At 46.6% G+C, this 18,373-nt stretch overlaps 1 protein-coding gene and 1 non-coding gene across 4 annotated transcripts in view; one reads left to right on the forward strand and one right to left on the reverse strand.

Moving 5' to 3' along the window:
• Nucleotides 1-4,180: 4,180 nt before the first annotated feature.
• The window catches only part of PER1 (period circadian regulator 1), a 32,378-nt gene continuing 18,185 nt past the window's right edge, over nucleotides 4,181-18,373 (reverse strand). For 2 of the 3 annotated variants that reach the window (XM_056570130.1, XM_056570131.1), the window contains exons 7-23: nucleotides 17,754-17,805; nucleotides 13,383-13,525; nucleotides 11,863-11,941; nucleotides 11,663-11,769; nucleotides 11,055-11,208; nucleotides 10,839-10,947; nucleotides 9,908-10,039; nucleotides 9,678-9,786; nucleotides 9,421-9,577; nucleotides 9,206-9,321; nucleotides 8,914-9,105; nucleotides 8,498-8,707; nucleotides 7,718-8,409; nucleotides 7,405-7,555; nucleotides 6,760-6,949; nucleotides 6,494-6,644; nucleotides 4,181-4,731 (exon numbers count right to left, since the gene is read on the reverse strand). In XM_056570130.1, the coding sequence (XP_056426105.1) occupies nucleotides 4,606-4,731; nucleotides 6,494-6,644; nucleotides 6,760-6,949; nucleotides 7,405-7,555; nucleotides 7,718-8,409; nucleotides 8,498-8,707; nucleotides 8,914-9,105; nucleotides 9,206-9,321; nucleotides 9,421-9,577; nucleotides 9,678-9,786; nucleotides 9,908-10,039; nucleotides 10,839-10,947; nucleotides 11,055-11,208; nucleotides 11,663-11,769; nucleotides 11,863-11,941; nucleotides 13,383-13,525; nucleotides 17,754-17,805 (2,870 nt within the window). In that variant the 3' untranslated portion in view covers nucleotides 4,181-4,605. The remainder of the gene's footprint in view (nucleotides 4,732-6,493; nucleotides 6,645-6,759; nucleotides 6,950-7,404; nucleotides 7,556-7,717; nucleotides 8,410-8,497; nucleotides 8,708-8,913; nucleotides 9,106-9,205; nucleotides 9,322-9,420; nucleotides 9,578-9,677; nucleotides 9,787-9,907; nucleotides 10,040-10,838; nucleotides 10,948-11,054; nucleotides 11,209-11,662; nucleotides 11,770-11,862; nucleotides 11,942-13,382; nucleotides 13,526-17,753; nucleotides 17,806-18,373) is intronic. The other variant, XM_056570132.1, reaches the window with a different exon arrangement.
• TRNAP-AGG (transfer RNA proline (anticodon AGG)) lies at nucleotides 10,153-10,224 on the forward strand. Its single transcript has one exon. It is a non-coding gene; the product is annotated as a tRNA-Pro (tRNA).

Below are 18,373 nucleotides of genomic sequence, written 5' to 3' on the forward strand. Positions count from 1 at the left end.
GGGCATACAGCCTCAAGCCATACACTGTATAGGGCTGAAGTCTGTATGTCTGTAGGGGAACTGTACTGCACCTAATGTGGGGGAACTATACTGCCAACCTAATGTGGGGGGACTATACTGCACCTAATGTGGGGAGACTATACTGCACCAAATGTGGGGGAGCTATACTGCACCTAACGTGGGGGAACTGTCGGGGGGGGGGCATCTTAATGAAGTGCTCCTTCAGTGTTTTGGGGGGATGGGGGAATCGGCATTGTATTAGGGGGAGGGGGTGTCAGTGCCTCCTAGTGGCAAGAGCATATAGCCATCAGTATAGGTGTCCCCCAATAGGTGAACCAACCGAGAAAGCATTATTTGTCATTGTAAGTGCCGATTCCCTTACGTCCTAACCAGTGGCACAGATGGGGTATTCCGCCCCCCGTGGACTGGTTAGGACTGGTGGAAATTTTATTAATGTCTAGACCCTATGATGCCGAAGGGGGTGAAGCCTCTACATCTGCCTCTAAGGGGCCTAGGACCTTTAAAGCAGATGATTCCCTTCTGTCTTTAATGAAGACAGAATGGAAAAAGCCGGAGAAAGGTCCCGTGCTTAGCAAGCGCTTCAAAAGTATGTTCCTGATGCACGAAGACCAGGTATCTTCCTGGGGACCTGTGCCTAAGGTGGATTTGGCTATCTCCAAATTATCTAAACGGACTTTTGTACCCTCGGATGATGGCTCTAGCCTCCAGGATGCCATGGACCGTAAGGCCGATTGCCCTTTTCGGCGCACTTATTCCACCGCCTCGGCGTCCGCCTCTGTGGCGATAGCCTCTTCTGAGGTGGCTAAGTTTCTGCGAAACAGGTTTTCTCAGATTCAGTCTGACCTAGACCAAGGGGTCTCTAGGGATGACATTTTGGCCTCTTGTAAGACTGCTAGTTTAGCCACTGACTTCCTCTGTGATGCCGCCCTTCAACAGCTTAAGTTGGCCTCTGAATCCATGACCCTTTCTTCTGCAGGGCGTCGCCCCTTATGGCTGAAGCCTTGGATGTCTGATACCTCCTCTAAGCACACCTTGTGTGCCATGACCTGCAAGCCTGGCATTCTTTTTGGGACTGAGCTCGACCGCAGCATGGAGGGACTGTCTGATCGGAAAGGGAAATCTCTTCCTCAGCAGTCCTTTCGGGGTCGAGGGAAAAGCCAAACCCCAGAAGGATTGGGTGTCCCAAAAGCAATTGGACAGTAGACACCCCAGGGGCTCCAAGGGTGGAAGATCCTCGGCGCCCTGACTACGGGCCTCCTCAAGGCTCTTGGATACCGGCCAGTGCTCCCACTCTGTCCCCTCTTCCTGTAGGTGGACATCTACACCATTTCCTAGATGCTTGCAGGACCCATATCCAAGATCCCTGGGTCCTTCAAATTATTTCGGAAGGGTACAGAGTGCATTTGGAGGATATTCCTCCAGACAAATTTGTAAGAACCAGACTTCTGCCTTCCAACAAACAAGATTTTGGAAGCCTATATTCTGGAATATCTCCAGAAGGGTGCCTTGGAGGAAGTTCCCTCTCAAGAGCAGGGGGCGGGCATCTATTCTCCAGTGTTTCTGGTTCCCAAAGTCACAGGAGATTTGAGGATGATCACAGACTTAAGGTTCTTCAACCAGTCTATCAGACAGAAGTGTTTCCGAATGGAAACAATTGTCAGTTATCAATCTTCTTATGCCAGAGGATTTCCTGGCAACTTTGAATCTCAAGGATGCTTATCTTCATATCCCCATCCACCCTGGGTCCAGAAGATTCTTAAGGATCGCTGTTCAAATTCTGGGAGTTCTCTCACACTATCAGTTTGTCGCCCTCCCATTTGGGATCTCTTTGGCCCCTCATACCTTTACCAAGGTAGTAGTTTCTGTGGTGGCCGCACTAAGACTTCAAGGACTATGTATAGTCCCTTACCTAGACCACTGGCTTCTCAAAGCCTCCTCCCAAGCGATCCTTTCCCAACACATTCAGACCGCTGTGTCCTTTCTCCATCAATTAGGCTCGATAATCAATTGGAACAAATCCAATCTCCAACCAGCCACATCCGTGAAATTCCTAGGTTTCATGATAGATTCCGTAGTGATGACTATTCATCTAACTCCCGAAAGAAAGCTACGGGTACAGGACACAGCCCAATCTCTCTTAGTTCCCAAGCGGGTAACTCTCCGCTATCTAATGAAAATGTTGGGACTAATGTCTGCAACCGCGGAAGCGGTAGCCTGGGCTTTGTGGCACCTACGTCCGCTTCAGTCGGAAGTATTAGCCAAGTGGGATCACAGTCCAAAGGGACTGAATTTCGTGTACTCCCTGTCTCCTCAAGTCCAGTCCTCTCTACGTTGGTTGGCTCACCTTCAGGACGGAAAATCTCTGATCCAACCTGTTTGGATCATACTTAACACAGACGTGTTCCTTTTGTAGGTTGGGGAGCGCATCTTCTGGACAAAACAGTCCAAGGGACTTGGTCTCCCAAGGAGAAGTTATTATCCTCGAATCTCCTAGAGATTCGGGCCATCAGATCTTTTTCACTTTGCCTCTCATATTCAGGGCAAGGCTGTGAGAGTCCAGTCAGACAGCATGACAGCTGTCCTATATATAAACAAACAGAGAGGCACAAAGTCTCCTGAGAGAGATAGGTGTGATTCTGGATTGGGCAGAATTGAACCTCACCCACTTATCGGCCGTTCATATCTGGGGTACTATGTAATAGCAGATCGCTTGAGCAGAGGCCTTCCAACCGGAGAGTGGTCTCTCCATCCAGACATCTTTCATCAGATCACGCTCAGGTGGGGCATGCCAGAGATCGATCTCATGGCAACGAGGTTCAACGTCAAGGTGGAAATATTCTGTTCCCTCTACAGAGGGGACAATCCCTTGGCAGTAGATGCTCTGTCAATCCCTTGGAGGTTCAGGCTGGCCTACATCTTCCCCCCTATTTCCTTGATCCCAAGGGTATTGATGAAAATCAGGCAGGACCAAGCCTCTGTGATAGTCATCATTCCATATTGGCCCAAAAGAGCTTGGTTCACTCAGTTTTGGAGGCTTCCCCCAGAGCAAGCAATAGTGTCCGGGGACACTCACAGCTGCTCCAACATACAAATATTCAACCTGAAAGCCTGGCGGTTGATCGGTCCCTTCCAGTAGTAGAGGGGCTCTCAGGGTCGGTCTTGAGAACATTGTCGCACTCCAGATCTGAAGCTACAACTAGATCTTATGGAAGAATATGGAACACATTCTCATCCTGGTGTCTGCTACGCCAACTGTCTCCAAAGGATACTACCATTCCTGCTGTTCTCCAATTCCTGCAAGATGGATTGGACAAAGGACCATCTCCTTCCACACTAAGAGTGCAAGTTTCAGCTATCTTGGCTTTCCTCAATAAGTCTCGTTCTCAAGACCCCCTAATTAGAAGGTTCCTGAAAGCATCCTCTAGAATTAAACCTACAATCATTCGACATATCCCTCCTTGGTATTTAACGATTGTGCTCAGGGGGTTATCATCTACCCCCTTTGAGCCTTTAGAGGAGGTGGATTTAAAATTCCTTACACTTAAAGGGGTACTCCAGCGCTCAGACATCTTATCCCCTATCCAAAGGATAGGGGATAAGATGCCTGATCCCTGGAATCCCGCTGCTGGGGACCCCCGTGATCTTGCACGCGGCACCCCGTTTGTAATCAGTCCCCGGAGCGTGTTCACTCCGGGTCTGATTACCGGCGACCACAGGGACCTCCGCCCCCGTGTGCCGTCACGCTCCGCCCCTCAATGCAAGCCTATGGGAGGGGGCGTGATAGCTGCCACGCCCCTCCCATAGACTTTCATTGAGGGGCGGAACGTGAGGTCACGCGCCGCCGACCCCGTGATAGACAGTAATCAGACCCGGAGCGAACACGCTCCGGGGACTGATTACAAACTGGGTGCTGCGTGCAAGATCACGGGGGTCCCCAGCGGCGGGACTCCCGCGATCAGGCATCTTATCCCTTATCCTTTGAATAGGGGATAAGATGTCTAAGCACCGGAGAACCCCTTTGGTTACAACCGGTGGAAGTTAACCTTAGTCAATTAGGGGCGGGGGCGGAATAGCAGCCAGTGGAGTACCCCTTTTAAGACTTCCTAATAATAATGTACGAAGTTGTAGGAGTCAATAAATATTCCATTGCAGTCACATAAAAAATAAACCAGAAGGTCTTTATTTACAGAACTGTACAAATACTCGGTGCTGAGCCGCAGCCTTAAGCACATAGCCAAAACTCCCCTCCCCCGCCCTTCACACACGTATGACATAAATTAACAGTGTACAAAAATATATATATATATGTGTGTGTGAAGAAAATGACCGTCCTATTCCACTTTTTTCCATTATCTGAATGGAGGATGATTACTGGCAGTCGTGTAGTCCTCGTCTTCCATGGCGATGGCTTTAGATGGAACTGAAGTATCCTGAGATCTGAGGGGGAAGGGAAATCCTTACACCACCCCCCCTCCCACCGGTCCTGCGTTTGGGTCTCCAGTCTTTACTTCTTAGAAATCGTTGTAAAAATATAAATAAGGCAGCTTGGAATTTATTTTTTCACGAGAATCGGTGGGAGGGAGTTCAGCTGGTCACCGCCGCTGCCGCCTCTTCACCTCCCGCTCTGCACTCTCCTCCCTCTTCCATCATTATTGACAAATCCAGATCTTCTTCGTAATTGGGGGAATCGGGGGAGCATCCTGTGCAAGACTGAAGGTGACAACAAAGAGTTAATATGATGCAGCGTGCAAAAGTTGTGATACCTAACACAATATAGAAAGGAGGTTTGGTTTACGGTGTCTAAAATGGTTGTTCTGAAGCTTGATAAAATATTGGCAAGGTCACTAAAGGGTCATTCGGGACCTTCACAGCTGAGGTTTACCCCTTTTATGGACCCTCTTAGCCATTCACCTGCTTTAGGAAAGAAGTGATGGAGCCCATAACGTCTTCACCCATGGACCAATAAAGGAGTCTCTTAGGATGATGGGATATGTTTGGACCAAGGCATGTACTGATATCAAATTAGGCTGCATTCACACCACGTTTTTGCAATACAGTTCCCGTATACATTTTCAATGTGAAAACCGTACGGAACCGTATTGAAAACCGTATGCATTGACTCTCCATTGAAAACCGTATGCCAAAAGATGCATCAGGTTGTGTCCATTTTGCATCTTTTATGGTTTTGTCTGTTTTTTTTTTCCCGTACCAAAAACCGTAGTCTGCCACGGTTTTTGGTCTGTGGTAAAAACTTTATGCAGTTTTTTAACATGGGAGTTAATGGGAACCGTATGTGCGTACGGTTCCATACCGTTTGCACCATACAGTTTTTGACACCAAAATGTTTTTTTTTTCTAGGAATTCCAATCAAACAAGTAAAGCTTTATTCATAATGGAGTGAAAAGTAAAAAAAATGGATGCAACAGGACGTAATTTTTTTTTCAAACCGTATACGGGTTAAAATTTGCACACACGTTTGGATACAGTTTAGTCTGGTTTTGAGGAATCCATTTTTCATCAAAAACCTGATATGGGAACTGTACTGCAAAAACATGGTGTGAACCCAGATGGTGAACATTCATCCAATCAAATCGGCCGGAGGCAGTGACATCAGAGATATTGGACATGCAGGCAATCAAATAACAGGAGGAAGTGACATCAGAGATACTGGACACACAGCCAATCAAATCACAGCCAATCAAATCACAGGAGGAAGTGACATCAGAGATACTGGACACACAGCCAATCAAATCACAGCCAATCAAATCACAGGAGGAAGTGACGTCAGAGATGCTGGACACACAGCCAATCAAATCACAGCCAATCAAATCACAGGAGGAAGTGACATCAGAGATGCTGGACACACAGCCAATCAAATCCCAGGAGGAAGTGACATCACAGATGCTGAACATTCATCAAATCAGGAGGCAGTGACATCAGAGCTGGTGGGCATTCATGCAATCAAATCAGAAGGAACTAGTGATATCACAGAGGGCGGGCATGCAGCCAATCAAATCACAGGAGGCAGTGACATCAAAGATGGTGAACATGCAGCCAATCAAATTACGGAGGATTCCGTGACATCAGAGATGGGAAGCCAGTGTTTCCCAATCAGGGTGCCTCCACCTGTTGCAAAACTACAACTCCCAGCATGCCCGGACAGCCTTTGGCTGTCCGGGCCTGCTGGGAGTTGTAGTTTTGCAACAGCTGGAGGCACACTGGTTGGGAAACACTGTGGTAAGCATTCATCCAATCAAATCATAAGGAAGCAGTGGACATTCAGCCAACTAAATCAGGAGGAGGGCGTGATAATCGGGCAAATCCCCATCTCTGATGTCACTGCTTCTGGGTGAACATTCAGCCAATCGAAGCACAGAAGGAAGTGACATCACAACAAGCAGCAGCTATGTAACAGTAGTGAGTATCACGTTGCAGCAGTATTATCCTCTATCCACCCCCTGTATAGACTCACTGTGATGTTGAGGACATGAGGTAAACCTCCTTTCCGGACCCAGGAATGGACCTCCCCCAGCTCCTTCTTCTGCTCCTCGCTGAATTTCGGCTGGCTCCTCTGAAATTGCTGAAGCTTCTCCCGATCTTTCCGAAGGACGCTTTCAAGATCTCTGTGAGGGGGTGGACCAGGGAGGTCTTACTTACATGGTAAGGAACCAGACCAAGACCAAGTTCTAGCGGGGACTTGTGTCCCTCCTACAAGTATAAATACTCTAATGGTCTAACCTTGAGGGGAGCTGATATGACATCATCACTTCTTGGTCGGCGTTGGCCATAAGAAGCCAGAGCGGGTCCTGCATGACGTATCGGACCTTTTGTTCCACCTTGTCCCGCTCCGCCTTCTTGACTCTTAGGTCGGTCTCTGAAGAGTCGATGCTACCAAAATATTTGCTGGTGTTGCTGCTCTCGCTGCTCCCTGGTGGAAAATTAGAAAGCATTCGATTGTAAGTATGAAATAAGGTAAAATTATTTTTCTTGATAAAATATTGCTGAACAGGTTACACCAGTGTTTCCCCACCAGGGGGCCTCTGGCTGTTGCAAAACTACAACTCCCAGCATGCCCAGAGAGACGAAGGCATCCTGGTTGGGAAACACTGGGTCATAAGCTACATCTTGGGTAAGGGACCGTGTGATACCATGAGATCCATAGTGTGACCTCTCTGTGTGATGTCATATCTATAGTATAACCTCCCTGTGTGATGTCATATCTATAGTATAACCTCTGTGTGATGTCATATCTATAGTATAACCTCTGTGTGATGTCATATCTATAGTATAACCTCCCTGTGTGATGTCATATTTAGTATAGAAAGTCACTAGAGAAGGTTCAGCCTCTCCTTAGTTTCGAGTGTTTCAGTTGCCGGTACTCACAGGTGCCACAAGCCGATGTACTTCCTCCGTTAGATCCCATTGATCCTGAAGCGGATCCGGTGCCGGAGCAGGAATCCTCGTGAAGAAGCAAATCGAGTAGATCACTGGAACTGGAGAGAGCATCGTTGTGTGAGGATTCTTGAGGATCACCCTGGACATGGAGAGGAGTGAAGGTTAGTGGACTCTCAGGACTGATATAAAGGCGGCCGATATGACCAAGAGGGCAGAAGGGTCCAGAAAAAGCATGGAAGACATTTTGGAAAAAGAACTTCTCCAGTAGGGTACTGTAAAAGATGGGGTATAGCCGACTTACCATACAGTTCTCTGGCCGGCTGTCTCCTCCATTACCCGACACTGCATTGGGCCCATCAGCATTTACACTCCCAGGGGCAACTCCTCCTTTATTATCCTCTTCGACCTCCCATTCCCCTCCACCAGCTGCACCTCCTGCTCCTCCACCTGTGGGCTGTGGTAACTCTTCCATCTGCAGCAGATCTAGCTGTAGCGGGGAGCTGCATCGGGATGGGAACAAACGCTGGGGAGGGGAGGAGGATCGGGATGGAGGTGGGGGACATGCAGGAGGAGGAACAGGTGTCGGAGCTTCAGAAGCCGCTGCTGGAACTTCAGGCGTAGGGTTGAAGGGAGGAAACCCAGGAACTCCAGGATAAAATGGAGGGGCCACAGACGGAGGTTGAAAGAGATAGTTGGGGAGAACCAGGGCAACAATGGGTGTAACTAGGGGGTATCTGGGGGCTTCAGGGGCAGGAGCTCGGGGAGGAAACATTGGGAGGGGATAACCAGGCATGCCTAGAGGAGGAGGGGGTAGAAGAGGTGGCTCGTGGTGATGATGAGGTGTTGTCATAGAGTTTGGCGATGCAGGTTTGCTTTGCTTTTGGCGCTTGGCCTTTGACTTCCTACTTTTGCTCCGGCGTCCTTCTTTTAGCGTGCCAGAGGGGTTGTTAGCCGAGGAATTATTATGCTGATGTGAAAGTGAAGCCTTAGTACCTGGAGAGAGAAAAAAATATATATATAGTTTAAAAAAAATAAATAAATGAAAAACAAAATAAATGCTTCATCCCGATCAGGAACTGACCTCTTGGGGCTCGATGGCTCTGCTCATCCCATACACCCACAGGGATAGGGTCAAACACCCTGAGCTGGCTGAGGTTGTGTACCCGGGTGAGGAAGGCCTGCTCTTCACGCTGCGTGTGGGCTGACAGGACTTCTTTGGTCAGACCCAGCGGCCGTAACGGAGGCGCCGGTGCTGCAGGGCACGATGGTTCTTCCAAAGAAACCATTTCGACTGCAGTGTAATTTTGGAGGTGGCAGCAAACAGGATGAGATTAAGGAAAAATGTGATAAAACATATTAGACCACAACATCAAATTAGATGGAGATCATACAACCTCTAATCTGTTAGAATGCAGACCCCTGGCGGTGTCCACCATGTCCATATTGATTCCACTGCCCCCTCTCTCCATTGTTTTTAAAGTTAATCTAAAGATTTACCCGAATCTGGCGGCTTTTTGTCTCCTACATGGACGATCGTACTGCTAAAGCTTCCTTGACTGGTGATGGAAACCACACTTTCCGCCTTGCTAAGTGGTAACGGAGGCAAAGGAGCGAGAGGAGAGGAACCTACTGCAGGGGGCGTAGGAGGGGGAGGCAGTTCCGGCCGATGAGGTGGACCGTTCGAGGGGTCTGCAAAAAGACATGTTCTGTAAAAACCTTTTCCCCCACCACCTCTTCCAATGTTGCCATCACCGTTTAATGAATTCCACCAGGTTTCCCGACTACTCACCTTCTTTGTCGCTCTCTCCGGTTTTCTGCTTCTCCTCTTCGGAGGTTGAGGAGGTGTATGAGGAGGAACCACATTTTCTTTTCACGGTGCTGGGGAGGTTGCAACTTTCTAGGTATCTGGAGAGAAGACCAAAAAAGAAACATGAGTAAAGTGCAACAGAGAAACTGTGGAAGGAAAGGCATCGGGAGCGAAGCTTCATCAGGGTAACTTCTTACCGAATGATGCTGTCTAAGCAGTTGATCTGCTGGTACGAATAGTTTGATGTCTCCTTTCGGGTCAGCTCCTCTGGGACGCAATGAGTTCGGCTGGGTGCGGTATTGGTTGGGGCGTTGTCTGCGTTGGCTGATGGGATCGTGCGAGGAGGGGCGAGAGCTAAAAAAAAAAAAAAAAGGAAAAAAGGTGGCACGTAAGAAAACGTTCTAGTCACCAAATGTGAACGACTGCGTGTCTGCTGACCGATAAAGTTACCTACCCTGAAAGTGTCCCCTCTGATGTGGACGTATCACTCGTGATCCCAGGAACATCTGCTGACCCTGACTCTTCACTTTATGGATGTTTTGACAGAACTCCTGAAATGTCATCTGACAATACAAAAAAAAAAAAAAAAAAGACACATTCAGCATCAGTCTGTGTATAACGCTATATGACACAATACAAAAAGATACTAGTATCATACGATGAGTTTAGGCTCCTCCCACTTACAGGTTTGGGATCTGTTCCGTCCTCTGTGACCATGGCGTTGCTATCGCTGGACGAGGCGTTGCAGTGAAAAGGTTCTTGTGATGCGTTGCTCCCGCCGCTGCCGTTACCACCGGAGTTAGTGTTGTGCACCGGCTGTGAAACAATACAAAAATTATCAAAAAAAGTCCACGACCTGGATGACAAAATACTAGCATCCGAAGCTCTAAGAAAGAGACTGACAGTTCTTTACATACAATTCATTGGATGGCTCGTTGGTCTAGGGGTATGATTCTCGCTTAGGGTGCGAGAGGTCCCGGGTTCAAATCCCGGACGAGCCCATTTTTGGGAACAAATTTCCCAATTGGGATTAGCCTAATAAGTTTGTTTTTTATTTTTTTTTGTTTGACTTCCTTTGGATCAACTTTTATTACCTTTTTAAAAAAAAAAATTCAACCTAAATGTCATGTGTAGATAATATGCAGCCAAAAGCCAAATGATAATATGAAGAAAATCTCTAACTACCTCATTCACCATATTGGTGTAAAAAAAATAAAATAAAATAAAAAAACCTCAAGCCAAAAGTGAAAATATTCAAAAAAAAATTAAAAAAAAAAAAAAAAGTCTAATTTATTATCTAAATCTGTGTTTCCAAACCAGGGTGCCTTCAGCTGTTGCAAAACTACAACTCCCAGCAGGCACCCTGGTTGGGAAACACTGGTCTATACACGAGGGCTAGACAAATCCCAGGTGCCAGGTTGCCATGCGAAACTCAGTCAAAATTATTCGCATCTGTACTCCACCTCTGACTAGGCAATTTATACGCAAAAGGGGTGAATTTTTTTTAGTTTTTGTCAAGCAAAAATGTATGAAGACGCTTGTACATTTTTATGAATTTTGCGCAAAAACTGTATAGGCAAAAAAAAAGAGGAAAAAAAACGCCTTTTGTCTGTACCTGCATCAGTATGCGGTGAATCTGCTCGGACAGCTCCTGAATATCAGGATCCAGTGATTTCATCTCTGCCCCTTTGGGGGCTGTGAAGATGTCTTCGTTGAGCGGACTCCTGCAAAGCGAGACGAATACGGAGAATGTTATATAGGAAGGAACATAGGGGGAAAAGTCTCTGTAATAAAAATTTAAAAAATGACGGGGTGAAGTTGTGTTACTTACGTCCGAACTTTATGTCTTCCGAGTATGAAGGAAACTTTTCTGCTCCATGGGTTCACGAAACTGCTCCAGCTGGTGTCGATGGTCACGTACTCTCCGGAGCGGGCACACAGGCGGATGGGCGAGTGATCAAAAGGTTGCCCTGCCTGCTGGAGAACTGAGGGAAGGTGAAGATTGTGAGGACAGGACGACACCATGTAAGACACTGCTGTGTACTTGATGATGGCGCTTAGATGGTTGATACGCGGTTTATTGCAGGCCTGTAGACAGTAGATCGGGTGTCCAGGCATGCTAGGAGTTGTCGTTTTGCAACAGCTGGACTAAACACCAGGGAAAGACAAATCCCAGACGCCAGGTTGCCATGCAAAAAATCTCATAGTAAAAGGATACCATGCAGTACATCTTCTCTTAGTGGTATACATTCTTTTACTATGGGACCCTATGTAAGACGGATACCACTAAAGGCAGACATACCAAATGCTATAAGTTCTTTTACTATGAGAAATTTCACATGGCAACCTGGCACTTGGGATTTGTCTAGCCCTGGTGTATAGACCAGTGTTTCCAAAACATTGCATTAGATGAAGCGCTGGTATATGGGGCACATTTACCTTTCTTGTGTATTGCCAGCATGAGCGGCCGGTCGTCAGGATGGATGAAAAACAAGACTGGCATTCCCAGGAGGTCCTGCGGGAGATATCCGAGTAGAGGGATAGCTCTGCGACAAGAACGATCAAGAAAAGCGTTAGAGACGCCAATCCACAGAGAACGTGCAGGAGCGTACGTACAAACATTCATATAATTCACTCACCTCTCATCTACCTCCTGGAACACACAGCTGGGAGTATGTCTGGTAGTGAAGATACTCTTATCTGGAGGGATGCGGGGGGCTGAGGACGAGAAACACCGGTCACATACATACCAGAACCACCAACACATCATTCCCAAATTTTCAATCCCCCCCCCCAATACTGCTTTTCCACTTTCTTCCAATATAGTATTAGTGATCATCTATAGAGGAAGGGACATTCCCCATCTCCTGGGGTCTTCCACCTAATTCAGGGGGAAAATCCCTACCTACCTACTGGGGACTTCTATCTTATAGAGGGGATTCCCTACTAGTGTTGCTCGCGAATATTCGCAATTCGAATATTATTCGCGAATATCGCATAATCGCGAAATTCGCGAATATAGCGCTATATATTCGTAATTACGAATATTCGTTTTTTTTTTTTTGTTTTTTTTCTTCCCAGTACACATCACAGTGATCACCCCTCTCTGCTTCCAGCTTGTGTGGTGTAAAGAAGACTGTAATACTACTGTGTGAGACTGGCGTGCGAAAATTCGCATATGCGAAAATTAGCATTATGCTAATTTTCGCATATGCGAATTTTCACGAATGTTAATTTTGTATATGCTAATTTTCACGTGTTAATTTTCGCATACGCGAATGTTCGCATATGCGAAAATAAAACGAGAATATGCGAATATTCGCGAATATATTACGAATATTCGTCCATATATTCGCGAATTCGAATATGGCCTATGCCGTTCAACACTATTCCCTACCTACTGGGGGCTTCAACCTAATAAGAGGGATCCCTTATATATACTGGAGGCATCTAAGTCATAGGGGCATTCCCTACCTACTGAGGGCTTCCACCTAATAGGGAAATTCTCTACTTACCTACCTAATAGGGGCTTCAACCTAATAAGGGGGATTCCCTACATGCCTCCTGGGGCTTCTACCTATTGGGGGAAGGAGAATTCCTACCTAACTACTGGAGGCTTACACCTAATAGATGATTCCCTACCTACCAGGGGCTTTTACCTAATAAGGGGGATACCCTACCTAACTAATGTGAGCTTTTACCTAATAAAGTGATTCCCTACCTGCCTACTAGTGGCTTCTACTTAATGAGGGAGAGAAGATTCCTGACCTACTGGGGGCTTCTAAGTAATACGGGGATTCCATATCTACTGGGGGCTTCTGCTTAAGGCGGAGGGATTCTCTATCTACTGGGGGCTTTTACCTAATAGAGTGATTCCCTACCTATCTACAAGAGGTTTCTACTTAATAGGGGGAGGGGGAATTCCCTATCTACCTATCTTTTGGGGGCTTCTAACTAATAAAGGGGGATTCCCTACCCAACGACTGGGGGCTTCTAGCTAATAGGAGGCTTCACATATTCTAGAGTCCCCTCGGCTGTCACATGACATTAAAAGAAAAAGTATCAATAACTGGTATCTTAGTACATTCTTATACTCCCCACCACCAAAAAAGTGAAGCCCCCTTTACCCTCCACATCATGCACTGTAATGTTCGCTCACCCTCGTATCCAGAGTGTATTTTCTCCGCGATAAGCAGACAGCACGGCTGCCCCTCTGCGTTGTCCGTATCTCGTACCTTCATCCGGTACGGGGTGAGGCGGAATGGGTGATAGCGGAGGTTCATATCCCGCTCTCGGCCCCCACTGAAAACACACGCCTGCAATAAGACCAGAGCCAGGGAGACCACAGCAACAACAACAGGGGCGGGGGCGATACTGTGTATAGACTATGGAGGAGAGACGTGACGGGGCTGTATATGTCATAGAACCGTGTCAAATGGAGACGTCCTGTGACTTCAGTCTGCAGAAAATTGTGTGACCTGAGGAGGCGCCGTTGCCCGTTCACTCGCCCACCTACGAGCCGCTCCGATTCCGTACACACAACTGCTTTATAACTTATATCACTTTACCTACTGACAGTCACTCCTTATAAGCCTAAAAAAGGCAAAAATTGCTTTTCCAATAGTATTATTCAAAAAAAGAAGAAAAAAAATGTAGCTATATAAAAACCAGGCAGACTGTATAGTAAATGTATAACGTAGCAGATTTCATTCACATATGGCGGCATTGCCTCGGAGAGATAAAGGTTACACACAGCCATTCTGCAGAGTGGGGGAGGTGAGTGGGTGAATGACGCAGGACGCGGCGCTATGTTAATCACAGGGTCCCTTTTGTGTCGCTGCAGATGACATGAGGTGGGAGGGAGAAGAGTGTAGGAAATCTCGTGTGTGTGTGAATATAGACGTACAGGAAATGCGCACTATATATGTACATGCAGGTGTGAAGTGCTTCCTCTCACTACACAGGCGCTCATCATTATCCTCTATACAACCATTGTCCTTCATTCACACCGCTATATAATCTATCATAACACCGTCATAGGGGCGCACATACACACAATTATAGAGGCGCACGTACACACAGTCATAGAGGCGCACGTACACACAGTCATAGAGGCGCACGTACACACAGTCATAGAGGCGCACGTACACACAGTCATAGAGGCGCACGTACACACAGTCATAGAGGCGCACGTACACACAGTCATAGAGGCGCACGTACACACAGTCATAGAGGCGCACGTACACACAGTCATAGAGGCGCACGTACACACAATTATAGAGGCGCACGTACACACAGTCATAGAGGCGCACGTACACACAATTATAGAGGCGCACGTACACACAATTATAGAGGCGCACGTACACACAGTCATAGAGGCGCACGTACACACAATTATAGAGGCGCACGTACACACAATTATAGAGGCGCACGTACACACAGTCATAGAGGCGCACGTACACACAATTATAGAGGCGCACGTACACACAATTATAGAGGCGCACGTACACACAATTATAGAGGCGCACGTACACACAGTCATAGAGGCGCACGTACACACAATTATAGAGGCGCACGTACACACAATTATAGAGGCGCACGTACACACAGTCATAGAGGCGCACGTACACACAATTATAGAGGCGCACGTACACACAATTATAGAGGCGCACGTACACACAATTATAGAGGCGCACGTACACATAGTCATAGAGGCGCACGTACACACAGTCAGAGGCGCACGTACACACAGTCATAGAGGCGCACGTACACACAGTCATAGAGGCGCACGTACACACAGTCATAGAGGCGCACGTACACACAGTCATAGAGGCGCACGTACACACAGTCATAGAGGCGCACGTACACACAGTAAGAGGCGCACGTACACACAGTAAGAGGTGCACGTACACACAGTAAGAGGCGCACGTACACACAATTATAGAGGCGCACGTACACACAATTATAGAGGCGCACGTACACACAGTCATAGAGGCGCACGTACACACAATTATAGAGGCGCACGTACACACAGTCATATGGGCGCACGTACACACAGTCATAGAGGCGCACGTACACACAGTCATAGAGGCGCACGTACACACAGTCATAGAGGCGCACGTACACACAGTCATAGAGGCGCACGTACACACAGTCATAGAGGCGCACGTACACACAGTCATAGAGGCGCACGTACACACAGTCATAGAGGCGCACGTACACACAATTATAGAGGCGCATGTACACACAGTCATAGAGGCGCACGTACACACAGTCATAGAGGCGCACGTACACACAGTCATAGAGGCGCACGTACACACAATTATAGAGGCGCACGTACACATAGTCATAGAGGCGCACGTACACACAATTATAGAGGCGCACGTACACACAGTTATAGAGGCGCACGTACACACAGTTATAGAGGCGCACGTACACACAGTCATAGAGGCGCACGTACACACAATTATAGAGGCGCACGTACACACAATTATAGAGGCGCACGTACACACAGTCATAGAGGCGCACGTACACACAATTATAGAGGCGCACGTACACACAATCATAGAGGCGCACATACACACAGTCATAGAGGCGCACGTACACACAGTCATAGAGGCGCACGTACACACAATTATAGAGGCGCACGTACACACAGTCATAGAGGCGCACGTACACACAATTATAGAGGCGCATGTACACACAGTCATAGAGGCGCACGTACACACAATTATAGAGGCGCACGTACACACAATTATAGAGGCGCACGTACACACAATTATAGAGGCGCACGTACACACAATTATAGAGGCGCACGTACACACAGTCATAGAGGCGCACGTACACACAGTCATAGAGGCGCACGTACACACAATTATAGAGGCGCACGTACACATAGTCATAGAGGCGCACGTACACACAGTCATAGAGGCGCACGTACACACAATTATAGAGGCGCACGTACACACAATTATAGAGGCGCACGTACACACAATTATAGAGGCGCACGTACACACAGTCATAGAGGCGCACGTACACACAGTCATAGAGGCGCACGTACACACAGTCATAGAGGCGCACGTACACACAGTCATAGAGGCGCACGTACACACAGTCATAGAGGCGCACGTACACACAGTCATAGAGGCGCACGTACACACAGTCATAGAGGCGCACGTACACACAGTCATAGAGGCGCACGTACACACAGTCATAGAGGCGCACGTACACACAATTATAGAGGCGCACGTACACACAATTATAGAGGCGCACGTACACACAGTCATAGAGGCGCACGTACACACAATTATAGAGGCGCACGTACACACAATTATAGAGGCGCACGTACACACAGTCATAGAGGCGCACGTACACTATCCGCTTTATACCCATACTGTGTCATATAAATCACCTACATATCAATGGTTATGCTCAAATATGGAGCCGTCCCTTCACAATTTCTAACCTACTTCACCACCAGAGTATTAGTATTGCACCACTACCCCGCCAGGATTTTATTTATATACCACAAGAGTATTATCATACCCACTAAACCACCAGGACTTTCCTGTCCACCACCAGGGTATAATGTTTGTACCACTAGACCACCAGGCTTTTATTATACTTGTAATACTACATAACAAGAGTATTATTATTATACCACTATAACCACCATCTGGATTTTATGCTTTGTTACACCACTAGACTAACAAGAATGTATTATTCTACCAGACTTTCAAGATGTTACTATTACATCACTAGACCACCAGGATTTTTTATTACACCACTAGAACACCATGATTTTGTGATGCCATAACTAGACGATCAGGATTTTGCTATAACATCACAAACCACCAGGATATTACTATTACATCACTAGACTACTAGGCTATTACTAATACATCATAAGACCACCAGGATATTATTATTACATCACTAGACCACCAGGATATTACCATTACATCATTAGACCACCAGGATATTACTATTACATCATAAGACCACCAGGATATTACTATTACATCATAAGACCACCAGGATATTACTATTAAATCACTGGACCACCAGGATATTACTATTACATCATAAGACCATCCGGATATTACTATTACATCATAAGACCACCAGGATATTACGTTTACATCACTGGACCACCAGGATATTACTATTACATCACTGGACCACCAGAATATTACTATTACATCATAAGACCACCAGGATGTTACTATTACATCATAAGATCACCAGGATATCACTATTACATCACTGGACCACAAGGATTTTACTATTACACCACAAGACCACCAGGATATTACTGTTCTACAGTGATCTAGATCCGATCAATGTCCTTTCTCTCACTGTGCACACTCCAGCCCATCCACACTGTCTTTACATACACTTGTTTTGTGTGATCAGTATTATTTTGTTGTTCAGTATGAATGGGGCAGCACATCTCTCCTCTCTGTATAAAATAATTATAGATACATTAGTAGACCGTTATCCTCCCTTTCCCCAATTACACAATACCCACCTGATCCGGCAGAATACAGATTTCTCCTGCGTGTAGTCCATGGATGATGTATCTGTAGGATAGAGAAGAGGGGGTCAGGTATATAGACTGCTGGATCTCTAATGTGTAAAGAGAATGGCGACACAGAATAGTGCCCCATGGCTTATAATAGTGCTGTGGGCTAATAATAACTGATATCATTGGTTTTCTAGTGGTTATTAAGTAATATTCCTGGTGCTCTAGGGGCTAAACCACCAGAGCACCAGTTGTATTACTTACTGAGCCAATAGCCCACCAGGTTACATTACTTACTAAACCACTAGAGCTCCAGGTTACACAATTTACTAAACCACTAGGCACATAACTTACCACTAGCCCACCAGGTACATTATTTACTAGCAACTAGCCCACCAGGTACATTACTTACTAATCCTCTAGCCTCTTACTAAATCACTAGACCACTAGGTACATTACTTACTAGCCACTAGAGAACATGGTGTCATTACTTACTAAACCACTAGACCACCAGGTTATGTTACTTACTAAACCACTAAACCCCCAGGAACATTACTTACAAAGCCACTATACCATCAGGTACATTACTTACTAAACCACCAGGTACATGACTTACTAAGCCACTA

This window comes from Hyla sarda, chromosome 4 (assembly GCF_029499605.1).
Source record: "Hyla sarda isolate aHylSar1 chromosome 4, aHylSar1.hap1, whole genome shotgun sequence".
Classification (NCBI taxonomy): Eukaryota; Metazoa; Chordata; class Amphibia; order Anura; family Hylidae; genus Hyla; species Hyla sarda.